Here is a 17,298-nt window from a genome sequence, read left to right on the forward strand (position 1 = left end):
CGCGCGCCCCGTGCAAAGACCGCGCAAGGCAACAGCGAGCCCGCGGGAGCTGCAAAAGGAAAGAGGGTGCGAGTGTTTTTTTTGTGTGTGTGTGCGGGGGGGGGGTTGCAAAGGCTAGACTTTTCTTGTTGCACTGCCTCCTCCTGCTGAGCAGGGGGCGCTGGAGGGAGCCTCATCGCTAACAAGCCCCCCCCCCGCCTTCCACCCTCTTCCTCGCCCCCCCCCCCCCATTTCAGCTTGTAGCCAGCGCGAGGTTGGCATTAGGAAGCTCTGCTTGTGTCTTTGCTTCGTTTTGCAAAGAGGGAAAGGAAGGGGCGCCACGGGGAGAGCCAATGGGCCAAGCTTGAGCCCTGGCCTGCTGCCCACCCCTGCCCCTCCATGACCTGTTCCTGCTTCCAGGCGCTAATCTTGGCGCTGGGACTGGTGGCTGGCTTGCAACTGCTTTATTTGGCCCTGCTCTCCGGGTTGCATGGGCAGGAACAGCGTTCTCGCTACGCCCAGCTTTTCCAGACTCGCCATGCCTTGCCAAGCAACGGGCACAAGCAGAGGTTCAAGCCGGTGCTGGCCAGTGGAGGCACCCTGGACACCAGCCGGCAGTACCGCATCTACCGGGACATGCTGCGGGCCTCTTGGGACGACCAGGACCGGCAGGACGTGGTGCTGGTCACCCACACCAGCCTGGGCAACCTTCACCATGCTCAGCAGCTGGTGGAGCGCTGGCGAGGACCAGTCTCGGTGGCCCTCTTTGCGCCAGGCTCTGACGACGTGCTCCAGGCCACGGCCATGGTGTACGCCTTAGCCGTCCTGTGTGCCCCTCTCCGGCAGTGGCTTCGCCTGCACCTGGTGTGTCCTGCCAACCAAATGGCATCCTTCCCCGAGCCGGACCAGGACGAGGGGGAATTTGCCCGCCTCCAGTCTTGCGGAGATGTTTTTGACAAGCTGGCACAGCTAGGGGCCAGCCGGCGTAACTATGCCATGGATGTGGCCAATGCTTCGTACCCCAACAATCTTCTGCGTAACGTAGCCCGAGGGGCAGCCGGCGGGCACTGGGCGCTGGTGGTCGACATGGATATGGTGCCCAGCGAAGGTCTGCGGGAAGATTTCCTGGCCTTGCCTAAAGCCACTGACGAGGGGACGCCGCGGGTGTTTGTGGTGCCGGCGTTTGAGATCCGTCACACCCGCCGGATTCCGGCCAGCAAGACGGAACTGGTACAGCTGTATCAAGTGGGGGAGATCCGACCGTTTTACGAGGAATTATGCCCCCGGTGCCAGGCTCCCACTAATTTTTCCCACTGGTTGAACCTTCCCGTGGGGGGCGCCCTGCGTGTGGCCTATGAGGTGGCATGGCGAGACCCTTGGGAGCCCTTCTATGTGGGTGCTACTTCAGTGCCTCTGTACGATGAACGTTTCAAGCAGTACGGCTTTAACCGGATCAGTCAGGTAACCAAGCAAGGGGAAAAACCGGGAGAATTCAATGCGGGGCAGTCCTCAGCTTATGACTACAACTAAACCCTAACTTCCATTGCCAAGCAAGGCGGGCGTTAAGTGAATTGTGCCTGATTTTATGAGCTTATTTGCCACGGTTGCTAGGCGAATCGCTGCCGTTGTTAAGAGTGAGGGCCAGTTGTAAATCACTTTTAAAGTACCGTTGTAACTTTGAACCGTCATTAAAGGAATGGTTGTAAGTCTAGGACTATCAGTATTTATTAATTCTCAAGATTTTCTCAGAATGTTTGTTATTGTTATTGTTTAAGGTTGGGTGTGTGAGATCTATCATTATCTATCTGTCTGTATCTTATCTATTTCTATCATTTATCTTATCTATATCATCTATCATCTATATAATACGTCTATCATAATCTACCATCTATCTGTCTATCATCCATCTATCTGTCTGTCTGTCTGTCTGTCTATCTTTTATCAATCATCCATATCGTTTTTATGCTACCCCTTACAAGGTGACTCTGGAGATGCTGGTGATAGACACCTTCATTAATCTCTTGGTTTCTTCTCTTTTCCTGGCAGGCCTGCGAACTCCACATTGCCGGCTACCATTTTGCAGTGCTCAGCAATGCCTTTTTGGTACATAAAGGATTCAAGGTGGCGGGTGAGTTCCATGCACAAAAGGATGCTGAGAACCAGCGCAACAAGATCCTTTTTCGACAATTCAAGCAGGAGCTAAAGAGCAAATACCCAGAGTCGCCACGGAGATGTTGAAATGCACTTTAATTTTGCAGAGTTTAAATTCAGCTACTCTGGACTTGGGAGTGGAGCTACAGAGAGGATGAGTACAATTATACATGTTTGCAGTATAATTGTATGAACAAGCTGTGGGTCATTTTTCAGTTACTGAAGACTGTGTCATTGATTTCATTTCTGCACTTCGTTAGTCAGTTTCTGATTGTTACTATGGGCTGACAGAATAACATAAAGATGGTGTGAGAACACGGTAAAGAGCTTTTAGTTTTGAACTCTGAGACATGAAATAGTAAAATGTTGACCATTGTGCAGCAAAATTCTTTCGTTTTGTGCCTGACCTTCTGCACCTGGTCACTTCAGTGTCTTGTTCTGCACAACGAGAAGGATTGCATAGGTCCTGGAAGAGAAGTGCTTAATTTATTTCTGTACCTTAAAATTACAAACCACCTGTTAATTAAAGTGAACAATTTCAAATCTGGGTTGGTCTGGTCCTGTGCATTTTCTACCGATCCATATTTACAGAGCTTCCAGTGAACAATATCAGCAACTGTTTTCTGTCCTTATTTATAATGAGTTTGTGCAATCTTCTTGCACAATGTATTATTATGTTGTGTTGCATAGTCAAGCCAGATGTTTGGGTGTGGAATTTTTGTCCAGCTATTGAATCCTTCCCAAAGTCCTAGGAGATGCAAGATGTTGTTTGATGGTTTTAAAGGTATCACCACAGGATGTAAGCTGCTCTAAATAAAACTGCCTTTTGCAGTTGACTGATAGGGATTTTGTCAGCACTGAAGGTGTTCAAGTGATGCTCCAGATGTTTTGGGGTTGCACCCAAGGCGTCTTTCACTAGTGAGACTATTCTTGGCTTTCTTTTGCCACAGTCGTTTTATTTCTATTTGCAGGTCTTCGTTGCTTGGGATTATCTCCAGTTCTTCTTTTCTGCTTTCTCCAGATACTGCAGTGTTCACCATCCAGACTTTTTTTTTAATATCTTTCTTACCGATTCATCACATAGTGAGCCAGATATTTTGACTGGATTTGGCATTTTTATTCACCTATTGAGGCCTTCCTAAGGACCTGGGATAGGCAGATATTGTTGTTTAATAATATTAAAGGATGTAATTTGTTCCTAGCAAAGCTGCCTTTTGCAACTGACTGATCGTGAATTTGGCAATGGTGATGGTTTAGGCCAGGGGTAGGCAACCTTGGCTCTTTTATGACTCGTGGACTTCAACTCCCAGAATTCCTGAGCCAGCATGGCTCAGCTTGGAAACCTCTCTCTTTCCCCTCAGCATGGTTGGCTCAGGAATTCTGGGAGTTGAAGTCCAGGAGTCATAAAAGAGCCAAGGTTGCCTACCCCTGGTTTAGGGCGGTGCTCCAGAAGTTTCAGGATTGCACCCATGTTGCCTATCACTATTGATCCTATCTTTGCTTTCTTTTGCCAGTTAGCATTACTTTTATTATTAGATTTCTCTCTCCAGTCACCTCATGCATAGCCTCCAGGTTTATGCTGCTGTTATTTGGGGATTTTTTAAAAAAGGCATAGCCTCTGTAGCCATGGCAATACTGCACAGATATTTGGGAGTTCGTCCTTTTCCAAAAAGGCTCATATTTTAAGATTCGGAGGGGGGGGTGGAAATCCCTTTTTTTGTTGTTGTTTAATTTTTGAGTTTTTCCTTCCCCATTTTACTATTTATTTTTCCTCCTTCCGTTCCCCAGGGTTCTATTTTCTCTGTTGTTATAGGGTCTTGCAGAAGAACAGGGTAGAACAACAGCTAATGACCCTCTTTTACCGGTCTACTATAGAGAGCGTCCTCTCGTACGGTATTGTGGTTTGGTATGCTGGTCTGACAGCCGCGGATAGGAAAGTATTACAGAGGGTAGTGAGCACAGCACAAGACATTGTGGGCTGTTCCCTGACACCACTGGATGACCTCGCCAGGGCTCGTTGCCTTGGAAGAGTGAGGAAGATTCTCAGGGATGACTCACACCCTGGACGGTATCTCTTTACTCTCCTACCATCCGGTAGGAGATATAGGAATATAGCCAGCCGTACCAACAGGCTGAAAAATAGCTTTTATCCGTGGGCTGTTGGGCTTTTAAATGGGACATAATCTTATGCAGAATTGACTTGGGAGGCCGGTGTGTGGTGTAGTTGGTTCACACGGTGTGGTGGGATGGAGGGTTTGTTGTCACTGTGTGTTGGGGGGAGAGAGCAGGGGGGGGGAGGCTCAGCTAATCTCAATGTACACATGTTGTACTTTGACAATAAATGTTTATTTATTTTTATTATTATTATTATTATTATTATTATTATTATTATTATTATTATTATTATTATTATTATTATTATTATTATTATTATTATTATTATTATTATTATTATTATTATTATTATTATTATTATATGCCTCTCTTTCCGCTTCCGGCTTCCCACAAAGCCGTGCAAAAGAACCACAGAGAGGTGGCTCGAAGTACTGGGATCATAGAGATGTAGCCGCGCTTCCAACGGCCGGTATTATCAGCCGGTCGGATTGGTTAAGAAGAGTGGGCGGGGCCGACCGAGGACCACTTCCGATTGCGGAAGGGAACCCGAGCGGCGTCTACGCTTTGCGCGGCTCCTCCCCCAGGTAATGAAGGGGACTCTAGACGCTTTTTCCAGCACACCCCACACCCCCCTTTTTTCTGGGTGTTAGTTGGTCCCGCCCATTCCAACCTTATGCATTTGGGCGAGCGGCGGGGCGACTGTGGATTAGACCACTAACCGGGTTGGGGGGGGTACACATTTGTGTGTCGCTGCTTTTGTATGAACGTACGTGCGCATCTACGTAGGATTGGCTTCTGCTGGCTGCGTTCCCTGTTGAAGGGCGTATCGTAGGGGGAGGAAGTTCCTCGACGTATTTCTTGATTTTTCCTTTTTAACTACTTTGAACCCCCCCTTTCAAAGAATTGGTAATCTGTTCCCCCATCACATTAATAGGGGAGCATGGTTGAGTCCATTGCATTATGGGGGGGGAGAGGATGGAGGGTGCAATATAATATTTATGTTTATACGAAAACATTTATAGTCTCTTTATGGGGCTGATTGGTCAGCAGTCCACAACAATGGTAAATGTGTTAAAAAGTAGCCAAGTATGACAATTGAAAAGCATCTGGGGGGGGGGGGTAGCTTAAAACCTGCAACAGTAAGCCAGCTATTTAAAATACCCTTTGGCCAATATCATTTGCAAAATGTCATCTTTTTAGCTTTTTATATATTGTTTTAATTGTTGGGCTTAATTTAATTTATTTTAATTTTATATTAGCTTTATATTGTATTTTATGCTGCCCTGTAAACCGCCCTGAGTCCTTCGGGAATAGGGCGGTATAAAAATCTAAATAAATAAATAAATCTTACAGATGAAAAGTTTTTTTTTTAGGGAGCAGGTGATGGTCAGTCAATGAGGTCTGAAGGCTCATGAACAAGTCTGAACGCCTGGGATGGTCATGGGACTACAGTTCCCATCAGCATGGTTGGGTATGATGGGAGTTGTAGCTCATGTGTGGGGCACCATGCCGGGAACAAGGCCCAGGCGTAAACTTCAAAAAGGCCCTTTTCTTAGCCTCAAAGGACCATCCTTATTGGGAGCCCCAAAAACTCAGTTGTCATGGAATGGCCCAGTCCTTGACTTACAACCATTCATTTAGTGACTGTTCAAAATCACTATGTCACCGCAAAAAGTGAATTGTGAGCATTTTCACACTTACAACCATTACAGCCAATAGTCACGTGGTCTTAATTCAGGCACTTGGCAACTGGCTCTTATTTATGACAGTCATTATCACTACAGTTATTGGGGTTAGTAACATGGTTGTTCAGTGAATCTGGCTTCCCCATTGATTTTGCTTCTCAGAAGGTCACCAAAGGGGATCATGTGACCCCCGGAGACACTGCAACCGTCATAAATATGAACCAGTTTGATAAGTGTTTTTGAATTTTGGATCACATGTCCATTGGGGACGCTGCAACAGTTGTAAATGTAAAAAATAGTCATATTCACTTTTTTCGCTGCTGTTGTTAACATTGAACAGTCTCTAAACGAACTGTCGTAAGTCGAGGACCAAGTGCAGTTGAGTAGAGGTACTTGATTTAAAATTTAAAATGTCCAGAAGGAACCAATGCTTAGAAATCAATATTCAGAATCAGAATAGTGTTGGAAGGGTCCTTGGAGGTCTTGTAGTCCAGCCCCTTGGACAAGCAGGAGATCCTATACCATTTCAGACAAGTGACTGTCCAGTCTCTTCTTCTTAAAAGCTTCCAGTGATGGAGGGCCCACAACTTCTGGTGGCAAGCTGTCCCACTGGTTAATTGTTCTCACTGTTAGGAAATTCCTCCTTAATTCCAGGTTGCTTCTCTCCTTGATTCGTTTCCAATCCGTTGCTGCTTCTCCTGCCTTCTGGTGCTTGGGAAAATAGGTTGACCCACCCCTCTTCTTTGGGGCAGCCCCTCAAATACTGGAATGCTGCTATCATGTCCTAGCCAAACCCAAATCCTGCAACCATTTTTCATATGTTTTAGTCACAATTCCTGGCTGAGGAATTCTGGGAGTTGAAGTCCACAAGTCATAAAAGGGCCATGTTTGAAGACCTCCTAACTTAATGAATGTTTTAATGTATTTTTTTTTAATATTTATTATGATGTAAGCTGTCTAGAATTGTTTGAAACGAGATGGGCAGCAGATACATTTTAATAAGTAAGTCCCGAAGATGCTTTTTCACGAGCAACTGGACTTTCTTGTTTTTCCTTTGAAGACATTTCGCTTCTCATCCAAGAAGCTTCTTCAGCTCTGACTGGATGGTGGGGAAGTCAGAGCTGAGGATGTTTCTTGGAGTGGAAGCGAAATATCTTCAAAGGAAAAAGAAGAAAGTCCAGCTGCCTCGCGAAAAAAAGCATCTTTGGGACAACCAGGACATGGATGACTGAGAATCTCCATAGACATTAAGTAAGTAAGTCAATACATAAATAAACCACTGCAGGAAAAAAAAGATGGTTAAAAATTGCCCACTTTTCCTTCAAGTTGGGGGTCTTGACATCGGTCATCGCCACCACCATGCCTGTTCAGCCTCTGCCGAAAGAGATGGAAAGGGAAGGCGATTCGGCCACAGAAATGAACGGCGAGGAAGAGAGCGAGGATGAACGCAGTGCCAGCCAGTCGGAATCCGAAGAGGAGAGTTCAGGTAAACTTCAGGAGAGGGAATTTGAGTTTTTGTGCTACTAAAATGCAGCCCAGAGTCTTAAGTGAAACTTAATGGTTGGCTTAACTCTACAGCAGGGGTATCCAACCTTGTCAACTTTAAGATCTGTGGACTTCAACTCCCAGAATGCCCCAGCCAGCCAGCCATGGAGAACTAGTCATTTCTGACTCTAAGGGCCGGTGCTCATCTCCGTTTCAAAGCCGAAGAGCCAGCGCTTGTCCGAGGATGTCTCCGTGGTCGTGTGGCCGGCACGACTAGACGCCAAAGGCGCACGGAACGCTGTTACCTTCCCACCGGAGTGGTCCCTATTTTTCTACTTGCATTTTTACGTGCTTTCGAACTGCTAGGTTGGCAGAAGCTGGGACGAGTAACAGGCGCTCACTCTGCTACGCGGCACTCGGGATTCGACCCGCCAAACTGCCGACCTTCTGATCGACAAGCTCAGCGTCCTAACCCACTGAGCCACCGCGTCCCTTATGGAGAACTATACAGAACTAAAAACCAACTAATCCAAGCCAATGTATAATGCGGTGTTTCTCAACCTCAGGCTGGCTGGGGCATTCTGGGAGTTGATGCCCACCCATCTTAAAGCATGCTGACTGGAGAATTCTGGGAGTTGAAGTCCACAGGTCTTAAAGTTCCCAAGGTTGGAAACTCCTGTTTTACAGGCTGAATTTAGTTCTTTTTACACGCCATATGCTGTCGGGCATATCACGGTAGAATTCTGTGCATCGTAGTTCCTTCATTCTGCCTGCTACAGTTTAATTCCGCAGATTGTGGTTTAGTTCCTTCTGCAAATCATAACCTTTTCTTCATTCCGTGGTTCCGTTAATTTTGCGTTTTACAACATGGTTCATTTTGCCTGTCCTAAAGTAAATTCTGCCTAATACAAAAAAGTCGGTCAAGAATTTTGGACAAGACAGTCCAAAATTCAGAAGCCCTGAAATAAATCCTATTTTATCAGGGGATTTTGTGGGTTGGTTTTTGAATTGAATCCAAATTGTCCATTTTGCCCCCCTCCCCCCTGCAGAGATGAACGATGAAGACTACGAACGGCGCCGGGCAGAATGCGTGGATGAAATGCTAGATCTGGAGAAGCAGTTTTCTGAAATCAAAGAAAAGTGGGTTATTTTTCTTTCTCCATCTGTTGTCTTGTGTCTGGGTTTTTTTTAAAAAAATATGTGCTTGCGTCCAGTCAGTCCTTTACTTACGACAATTTGTTGAACCATGGTCCAGAATTACAAAGAAAGAGAGTCCTTGACATACAATCACAATTCAGGCCAGAATTGCCTACCCCTGCCCTACCTATGTTTCTCAACCTTGGCAACTTTCTCAACCTTGGCAACTATGGCTCCTTCATGACTTGTGGACTTCAACTCCCAGAATTCATCAGCCAGCATGGGGGAACTATGGCCCCTTCCTGACTCGTGGACTACAACTCCCAGAATTCCTGAGCCAGCCATGCTGACGGGAAAGGGAGGGATTTCCAAGCTGAGCCATGCGGGCTCAGGAATTCTGGGAGTTGAAGTCCACGAGTCATGAAGGGGCCATAGTTCCCCCATGCTGGCTCAGGAATTCTGGGAGTTGAAGTCCACGAGTCAGGAAGGGGCCATAGTTCCCCCATGCTGGCTGAGGAATTCTGGGAGTTGAAGTCCACAAGTCATGAAGGAGCCATAGTTCCCCCACGCTGGCTCAGGAATGCTGGGAGTGGAAGTCCACGAGTCATAAAAGAGCCCAGGTTGCCTACCCCTGGTGTAGGGAAATGCATTTTTTTTGTTTAGTTTTGAGCTCCATCTCTTTCTTCCCGGTGAATTAGCGGTGCCTCTTTTTCAGGCTTTTTAAGGAGCGTCTGAATCAGGTGAAGGCAAAGCTGGAAGACGTGATGTCGGGAAAAGCCGCCGAATACCTCGATCCCCTGGCTGTTTTGCAGAATCACATGCAGATCCAGATCGAAGTGGCTGGTAAGGTTTTGTGGCCCACAAGCCACATGGGGTGAGGGTGGGGTGTATTTGAGGCAGGAGACTGACCTTGGAACTGCCAGGATGGGGAGAGTTTTGAATGAACTGAAAACAGCCACCGAAATTTCCATATTTCCCATTGCAGTTAGATTCTTAGTCTAAGTCTTCAAGCCTGAAATTTCCTAGTGGTCTCTTTTTTTCCTAATGCACTTACAAAAAAAAGCTTATTCACAATCTGCTAGCGGTTGCCATCTAGCTCGGCAAGTCATATAAAGATCCTTTTGAAGTGACTAGGTGATCACTCTGCTGTAGATTATTATTTTTTTTTTGGACATAATTTCCTACTTCAGCTGTGGGATCTCTGGAAGGTCTCTAACCCAAGCACTATTGTGACTTTGTATGGTTTCACAGCTGATAAAAGTATAGCGAGGATAATATTATTTAAGAAAGGAATGGTGTTTTTTTATTGTTGTTGTTCAGCAAGAGATAAGGACAGCGTCCTCTCTCTTCAAGTTCCAGAAACCTGGTAAAATCCAGGTTGGGTTGCAAGCTTTCAGATGGGTTGGGTTCACCTCCCAGAATTCCCTAGTCAATGGGCTTTGAGACTCCTAGAGGTCCAGGGCCAGCAAGCGTGTAAGATGGATGGAATTCCACTCCCAGAATTTCCAAGGCTTTAAAGGGGTGGGGGTTCAACTCCCAGGATTCCCCAGCCAGCGTGCTGTTCTGTTCCAGCCTACGACCAGCCCTGTTGGAATGTCAGGGACAACCCCTTTTTTATAAACAATAGGCTGGAACTAATCCAACCAAATTTATTTGCAAAAGCTAAACGAAAAAGTTCAAACAAAAGTTAAACAAATACAGACCAAGACTTTTTATCAGAAGCTCTTCAAACGGTTGCCTTCAGCAACCAGCACCTCCCACACATTCCCCTTTTAAACAGCCGTCTCAAGGCGTGGCTTCTCATTGCCTTCTCCCGAGTTGCCTCATTGTTTTCCTCTGCTCAGTTCTGCTAGATTGCCTCCTGCTCCTAGCGTCCCTGAACAGAGCCAGCTGTGGATCGTCTTCTTCCAATACCTCGTACTCACACGGCTGAGTCTGATGAGGAACAAGACGGGAGGGGCCAGGCTGAGAGTCCTGCAGTGCATCAGAACCTTCCTCTGACACCAAAGGCTCTCCAAACCCCTCCTCCTCCTCCTCTTCAGAATTGTCCGACTCAGCTGCCGAATCTGCAGGCTGACGCTGAATCACAACACGTGCTTAAAGACAGGTGGACTTCAGACAAATAGTTATCCAATCTCTTTTTTAAAAAATTCCAGTGCTGGAGCGTTCAGCATTCTTAAAAGAGATCCTGACCCACCGTAATCTGTAATCCATTCCTTTTCTTTACCCACTTGCTTATGTATTTGAAAACCCCTCTTTAATAATGGCTTTTAATAAAGAATAAGGCAGAAGCTTGGGTGGGATCTGTGGAGGAGGGAACAACACCCCCCCCCACACACACACTCCAAATTCACTTTCCGCTGACTCCAAATATTTGCACTTTTTTCCCTCCCCCCAGGAATATATAGAGGTTTGTGCCTGGAAGTCATCAAGCACCGACATGGGTGTGAGCTGCAAGGAGCTCAACAACATCTGGAGGTTAGAAGACCCCCCCCACCCAAACTTTTCATTTACCACCACCTCCCATTCTCAAGACAGTGGGAAGGGGGCATTGATTAATGCAGCCCCATTGCCACATACAGGTAGTTCTCCACTTAAGGCCACAATTGAGCCCGAATTGCCTGTTGTTAAGTGAGTTTCGTTACGGTGGCTTTGGGTGTTGGCCGTCCGCAGGATCCATCCAGGCTTAATTTTGGGGCCTGGCCACGAAGAAAGAAAAGGAGGCAGGATAGTGTCTCTTACCTCAGGGGTAGGAAACCTTGGTTCTTTCATGACTCGTGGACTTCAAGAACCAGAATTATTATTATTATTATTAATTTTATTTGTATACCGCCCTTCTCCCGAAGGACTCAGGGCGGTGAACAGGGCAATACATGTTAAAAAGACAGAATACAAAAATTAAAAAAGATTAAACAAAGTGAATTCCTGACTGAACTCAGGAATTCTGGGAGTTGAAGTCCACGAGTCACAAAAGAGCCCAGGTTGCCTTACCCCTGCTCCATCTGCTTCTCCTTTAAGAGCGAGAAAATGCTGCTTTTCGACAGCCTTGAGGAACGTCTGCTGGAACGCATACAGCGTTTGGAGGATGACCGACACAGCGTGGGACTCACGTCCGGTCAGTTCCCCCATGCGATCCCTTTGAGCAAAAAAAAAAAAAAAAGGAGCAGAATTCGATTTCGGAGCCTCCGGTTTAATGGGTGGACTGTCTTGAACCTAGTTGAAATAGCATAGAGCCGGAAGGGAGCTTGGAGGTCTTCTAGTCCAGCACCCCCGCTCAAGCAGGAGAACCTCTACTGTCTCAGACAAGTGAGTGTCTAGTCTCTCCTTAACCACCTCCGGTGATGGCAAGCTGGTGGCAAGCTGTTCCACTGGTTAATTGTCCTCACTGTCAGGAAGTTTCTCCTTAATTCCAGGTGGCTTCTCTCTTTGATCAGCTTTTAGAGAGCCCTTGAGGCCACTTGGAGGTTTTACCTGCGTCCCCAGGGTCACCTGAGTGGTGCGAATGGGTGCGGAGCCTTCTTGGAACGGCTGGCCAGACGAGCAATTTTACTTTTACCTGGAAGGTCTGTTTCTCTCTCTCTCTCTCTTTCTTAGAGTGGTGGGACGGCAAACTTCGGCCCAAACACAGCTCCAAGGAGTGGGATTCTCTCTGGCCCAGCAAGAGGAAGAAACCGCCGCTGGTGTCTGATATCCTTTTGTGCGCCGTTCCTTCCGGAAGCGACAAATCGATTCTCTAAACTTGAAGCCTCCGCTTGGCCAGGGAACTTTGGTTGGTCCTTCTGCAAAAGAGAGCTTGGCCTAGTGGTTAAGGGGCTGGCTTAGAAACCAGGAGCCTGGAACGTCTAGTTTCGTCTTAGCCGTGAAAACCAGCTGGGTGACGGTTCTGGTCAGTTGCCAGAAGATTGTGACTTCTAGTCCGGCCTTAGGCACGAAATCCGCCTGGGTGACTTTGGGCCAGTCACCAGGAGACACTTGAGTTCTAATCCTGCCGTAGCCACGAAAGCCAGCTGGGTGACTGGGCTAATCAGCAGGAGACTGGGAATTCTAGTCCTGCCTTAGGCATGGAAACCAATTGGGTGACTTTGGGCTGATCACCAGGAGACGTTGAGTTCTAGTTCTGCCTTAGGCATGAAAACCAATTGGTTGGCTGTGGGCCAATTTCTAGGCGAAAGTGTGTTCTAGTCCTGCCTTGGTCAAGGAAGCTAACTGGGTCAATCACCAGGAGACAGTGAGTTCTAGTCCTGCCTTAGTCATGGAAGCTAACGGGGGTCAATCACCAGGAGACGGTGAGTTCTAGTCCTGCCTTAGTCATGGAAGCTAACTGGGTCAATCACCAGGAGACGGTGAGTTCTAGTCCTGCCTTAGTCATGGAAGCTAACTAGGTCAATCACCAGGAGAAAGTGAGTTCTAGTCCTGCCTTAGTCATGGAAGCTAACTGGGTCAATCACCAAGAGACGGTGAGTTCTAGTCCCGCCTTAGTCATGGAAGCTAACTGGGTCAATCACCAGGAGACGGTGAGTTCTAGTCCCGCCTTAGTCATGGAAGCTAACTGGGTCAATCACCAGGAGAAAGTGAGTTCTAGTCCCGCCTTAGTCATGGAAGCTAACTGGGTCAATCACCACGAGACGGTGAGTTCTAGTCCCGCCTTAGTCATGGAAGCTAACTGGGTCAATCACCAGGAGACGGTGAGTTCGAGTCCCGCCTTAGGCAGGTAAAGGTAACTGGGTGGCTTTGGGCCAGGCCTCCTCTCTCAGCCCAACCTAGCTTGCAGGGCAGTTACTGTAGGGAAAATAGGAGGATGAAGGAGTATTAAGTACCTTGGCCGCTTTGAGTTACTTAAGAGAGTAATAAAGGCGAGATCAAGAACTTCTAATAAAGAAATAGTACAGAAAACAAACTATCTGGGCAGGTTGGCTGGGGTCTGCAGTGTCTGCTTTCCCGATTCCTCCTTAATGGCTCCGTCCCACGCCCTTACATCGTTTACATGCTGCACGATATCGACATTATGGAAGATTGGACGGCCATCAAAAAGGTCAGAGGGCAAGGGGACCGTTGGAGGAAGGCAAGCCTGAAGTGCAATTTTAAAGCAGGGGTGGGGAATGAATGTTCCCAAGTCGTCACGAGAACCTGGAACTGTTGTGGAGTCCGGAACCAAAAGGGCACTGGATTTGCATAGGCACACATGCGACCACATACGTAAATTGGAAAAACATTAACAGTCGCCTTCAAAATGAATAGAATGGAATGGAATAAAATAGAATATAGAATAAGAATAGAATAGAATAGAATAGAATAGAACAGAACAGAAAATGGGTGAGAATGGAATGTAATGGAATGGAATAGAACAGAATAGAAATACAGAATGGAATGGAATAGAATAGAAGCTGGAAGGGACCTTGGAGGTCTTCTAGTCCAGCCCCCTGCTCAAGCAGAAGAAACTATACCCGTGGTGGTGAACCTATGGCACGCGTGCTACAGCTGACACACAGAGCTCTTTCTGTTGGCACGCGCACCGTCGCCCCATTCATAGGCCTTCAGCTGGGTTTTATAAAACCTTTTCGCTTTAGGCCTCCGCTGCTGTGTGCAAAACAAAAATAGCGATGTCCATTTTGCTCTATGAGTTCATGGTGACCTAACCCTAAGTGGACTTTTCCTCCAATGGGATTTTCCCATGTATTTTACCAGGAAACATAGATAGGGCAGGCTAGAAAAGTTAGTGCCCTCCTAACCATACCCAATCACGCCAAATTTGTTGGCAATGTCCATTTTTGCTCTCTGAGTTCATGGTGCCTGGCTAAGGAATTCTGTAAGTTGAAGTCCACAAGTCATAAAAGGGCCAGGTTTGAAGAACCCTGGTCTGTGCTATAGAAGCAACATGGCTGGAGGTTGTAGAGCAGATTAACAGTCCCGTGGGGCAGGACTTTTCATTCCTTGTCTTGTTCTCCTTCCCTAGGCAAAAGCTGCTGTGTCGCCTCCCAAAAGGAAGCTTGAAGGCAAGTAACTTGGTTTCTTTGCATAACTGGGATCGCCCTCCGTATTTCCCTAAAATTTCGGACTGGAGCCCAGTGCCTGGAGGGCTTGTTCAAAGGCAAGCAGGACCCCCATACTTTTCACCCTTGCAGCAGGGAAGGAGAAACGGTACCTCCGATTGAGGCCGAACTACAAGTCCCAGAACCCTTTGCAAAGCCAACCATGTAGGCTGAATTGGAGGGCACCACTGCATGCCTGGAACATGTGTCACTTAGCCAGGAATATATATATATTACCAGGGTTTGCTGGGCTGACTTTTGACTAATTCTAAGCTGTGATAGATGGATTTGTGCATTATTCTAAGACAGTGTTTCTCAACCTTGTGAACGTTAAGCTGGGTGGGCTTGCAACTCCCAGAATTCCCCAGCCAGCGTGCTTTTAAGATCTCTGGACTTCAACTGCCAGAATTCCCCAGCCAGCGTGCTTTACGATGTTCCCCCCACCCCTCCAATCGCTTCCGAGCACTCGCCTGCCTCTTATTGAACCATTCTCTTGGGCTTTGGTTATTGCCCTGTTTCCCACGGTCATTCATTCCGACAGGCCAATTACCTCTCTTCTCCAACCTCCAACGGCCCTAAGCCCCCTCTTTGCCCGCTCCTCTCCTTCCTCCAGGCCCGCTGAAGGCTGAGCAGCTGTCTTCCCCAACCCTCTTTGCCGCCCACTGTGAGGACGGCCGCCTGCATTACGAGGGCGAGGTCTACGTCAAAGGAGAAAGCCTCTTCTTGCAAGTGGGAGACGAAACCCCTGTCCAGTGAGTTGCAAAGACGGGTGTGTGTGTGTGTGTGTGTGTGGCAGCTTTGGCGAGATCAGCCAGCTGTGCCTGGTGGGGTTCAGCTATCTGAAGGATGGGGGTGGGGTGGGGTGGGGCGGGGTGGGGGGAAGCTTGTCCACCAACCTGCAGATCTTTCAAGTCTGGTCTGACCAGGATGGATCAAATAGGAGGCTAGAGTGACTAGAGACCTTTTCCCGAACCCCAAAGGTCAGCCTTGAACCCGTAGCCCTGCGCAGAAGAGGCTCCCATTTTAAACCCAGCCTTCCTTCCAATTGTAGGGACTTTGGGGACACCTCCGGTGAGCACAAAGTTAATTACTTAGTAAGTTTAGAATTTGTAAGAGTGTTGAGTTGGGGAGGGGCTATGAAAGAAAAGAAAAGAAGGGAGGGAGGGAGGGAGGGAGGGAGGGGGAAAAAGGAAGGAAGGAGGGAGGGAAGAAGGAAAGAAGGAAGGAAGGAAAAGAAAAAGAGAAAAAAGAGACAGAAAGGAAAGAAAGAGAAAGACGGAAAGAAAGAGGTAGGGAAGGAAGGGAAAGAGAGAAAGAGAAAGGAAAGAAAAAGAAAAAGGGAAGGAAGGGAAAGAGAGACAAAGAGAGAAGGAAGGTAGTAAAGAAAGAGAGAAAGGAAAGAAAAAGAAAAGAAAAAGAGACGAGGTAGGGAAGGTAGGAAAGAAAGAGAAAGAGAAAGGAAAGAAGAAAAAAGGCAAGGAAGGGAAAGAAAGAGAAAGGTAGGGAAGGAAGGAAGAGAGAAAAAAAAGAAGAGAGGGAAGGAAAAGAAAGAAAGAAAAGAAAGTAACTTAAAAAACTGCAGTGATTCGCTCAACAAAAGCAGCAAGGAAGGTTGCAAAAGCCACACTTGAACAACCGCCTGGCTTAGCCACGGAAATCGTGGGCTCAAGTCGTAAGCCGAGGACTCCTTCCCCTTGGGCGGAATTGACGGGGCCCTTAAATCCACTCTAAACGGAGAAATAAACCCCCCCCCTCGTTTCTTCCTTCCGTCTCTCTCCCCCCCCCCCTTCCCAACCGTGTCTCGATCCCAGGGCTGTGATCACCGCCGTCAGCAGCGGGGAAGTTTGGCTGTGCCGGGAAGACGCTAGCAAAACCAAGATCTACGTTTCCCAGCTGCAGAAAGGCAAATATTCCGTCCACAAGGCTTAGAGAGTATCCTGCGCGGTGGTGGTGGTGGTGGGAAAAGCCCAGGGGGGGGGGCCTTCGGTAGCCCACCCCTTCCCAAAATCACCCCGGACTTTTTTTTCCCCCCCCTGGAAATGGAAAAGAGCCTTGCTCGCAAGCCAGCGGCTTCCCCCGAGCCTGTCGCAAGGCTGCGGCTGCAAAACGGAAAACGTGAGCTGCTGTTTCTTCCAGGTGACACACACACACACACACACCACACACACACACACACACACACACACACACACACACACACACAGAGAGAGAGACCACCCAGCATCGTGGTACCGGATTGACAGTAGACAATTCTGAAGTGTTTTGTGTTGTCGGCGTCGTTTTTCCTGCGTTTTTAAGGGCCGCTTCCTCAACTTTAAAAAAAAAACTTAAAACTTAAAAAAATGGACTTTAAAAAAAAAAGGGGGGGGGAAGGGAAACCGGTTATTGGGGTGGAAGAAATAACCGGCTGGCCGAAATGGGCCAATAAAAGTACCAAAGTTTTAACTGTTTTCTGTATTCCGGGCTTTTTAATTACGCAGTAGAGGTAATTCTCCACGTGCCACCGTTGGGTTTTAGTGGCCGAAGTTAAGGACGAGGCTGAAAGAACTGATTTATTCGGAGCAACCCCCACGGTCACGGGATCAGATTTCGAGCGCTGGACAAATCGGTATGCATGGGATAGAGGTGGTGCGAAACCACACACACACAGAGACACGGGTTCCACGGAAAAATTAGGAAAAATGTTTTCCCTTTCTTAGAAATCTCATGTTTCACGA

The 17,298-nt window shown here is 47.4% G+C and overlaps 2 protein-coding genes across 3 annotated transcripts; both read left to right on the forward strand.

The window, feature by feature from the left end:
• Window positions 1-255: 255 nt before the first annotated feature.
• On the forward strand, window positions 256-2,677 carry B4GAT1 (beta-1,4-glucuronyltransferase 1). Its single transcript, XM_081340952.1, has 2 exons — window positions 256-1,440; window positions 2,026-2,677. Exons 1-2 carry the CDS (start codon window positions 379-381, stop codon window positions 2,215-2,217), a joined length of 1,254 nt encoding a protein of 417 aa, XP_081197078.1. The 5' UTR covers window positions 256-378; the 3' UTR covers window positions 2,218-2,677.
• Window positions 2,678-4,717: 2,040 nt separating this feature from the next.
• On the forward strand, window positions 4,718-17,030 carry BRMS1 (BRMS1 transcriptional repressor and anoikis regulator). Of its 2 annotated transcripts, none has more exons than XM_081340427.1 (11): window positions 4,718-4,829; window positions 7,257-7,416; window positions 8,465-8,555; window positions 9,268-9,395; window positions 10,951-11,030; window positions 11,571-11,667; window positions 12,147-12,239; window positions 13,520-13,584; window positions 14,506-14,545; window positions 15,195-15,333; window positions 16,393-17,030. In XM_081340427.1, the coding sequence occupies exons 2-11, from the start codon at window positions 7,290-7,292 to the stop codon at window positions 16,508-16,510; spliced, it is 978 nt and encodes a 325-aa protein (XP_081196553.1). In that variant the 5' UTR covers window positions 4,718-4,829; window positions 7,257-7,289; the 3' UTR covers window positions 16,511-17,030. The 2 variants fall into 2 exon arrangements, with proteins under 2 accessions (XP_081196553.1, XP_081196554.1); XM_081340428.1 differs by lacking the exon at window positions 4,718-4,829 and adding an exon at window positions 7,100-7,181.
• The last annotated feature ends 268 nt before the right edge of the window (window positions 17,031-17,298 follow it).

Source organism: Vipera berus (assembly GCF_964194415.1).
Source record: "Vipera berus genome assembly, chromosome: 16".
Lineage (NCBI taxonomy): Eukaryota > Metazoa > Chordata > Lepidosauria > Squamata > Viperidae > Vipera > Vipera berus.

Excerpts from the sequence above, each read along its gene's own strand:
- B4GAT1 (XM_081340952.1), top strand. The coding sequence starts at position 379 with ATGACCTGTTCCTGCTTCCAGGCGCTAATCTTGGCGCTGGGACTGGTG. Across the intron at positions 1,441-2,025 it reads GCTTTAACCGGATCAGTCAG|GCCTGCGAACTCCACATTGC; the intron begins GTAACCAAGCAA and ends TTTTCCTGGCAG.
- BRMS1 (XM_081340427.1), top strand. The coding sequence starts at position 7,290 with ATGCCTGTTCAGCCTCTGCCGAAAGAGATGGAAAGGGAAGGCGATTCG. Across the intron at positions 8,556-9,267 it reads TTTTCTGAAATCAAAGAAAA|GCTTTTTAAGGAGCGTCTGA; the intron begins GTGGGTTATTTT and ends CCTCTTTTTCAG. Across the intron at positions 15,334-16,392 it reads GGAGACGAAACCCCTGTCCA|GGCTGTGATCACCGCCGTCA; the intron begins GTGAGTTGCAAA and ends TCTCGATCCCAG.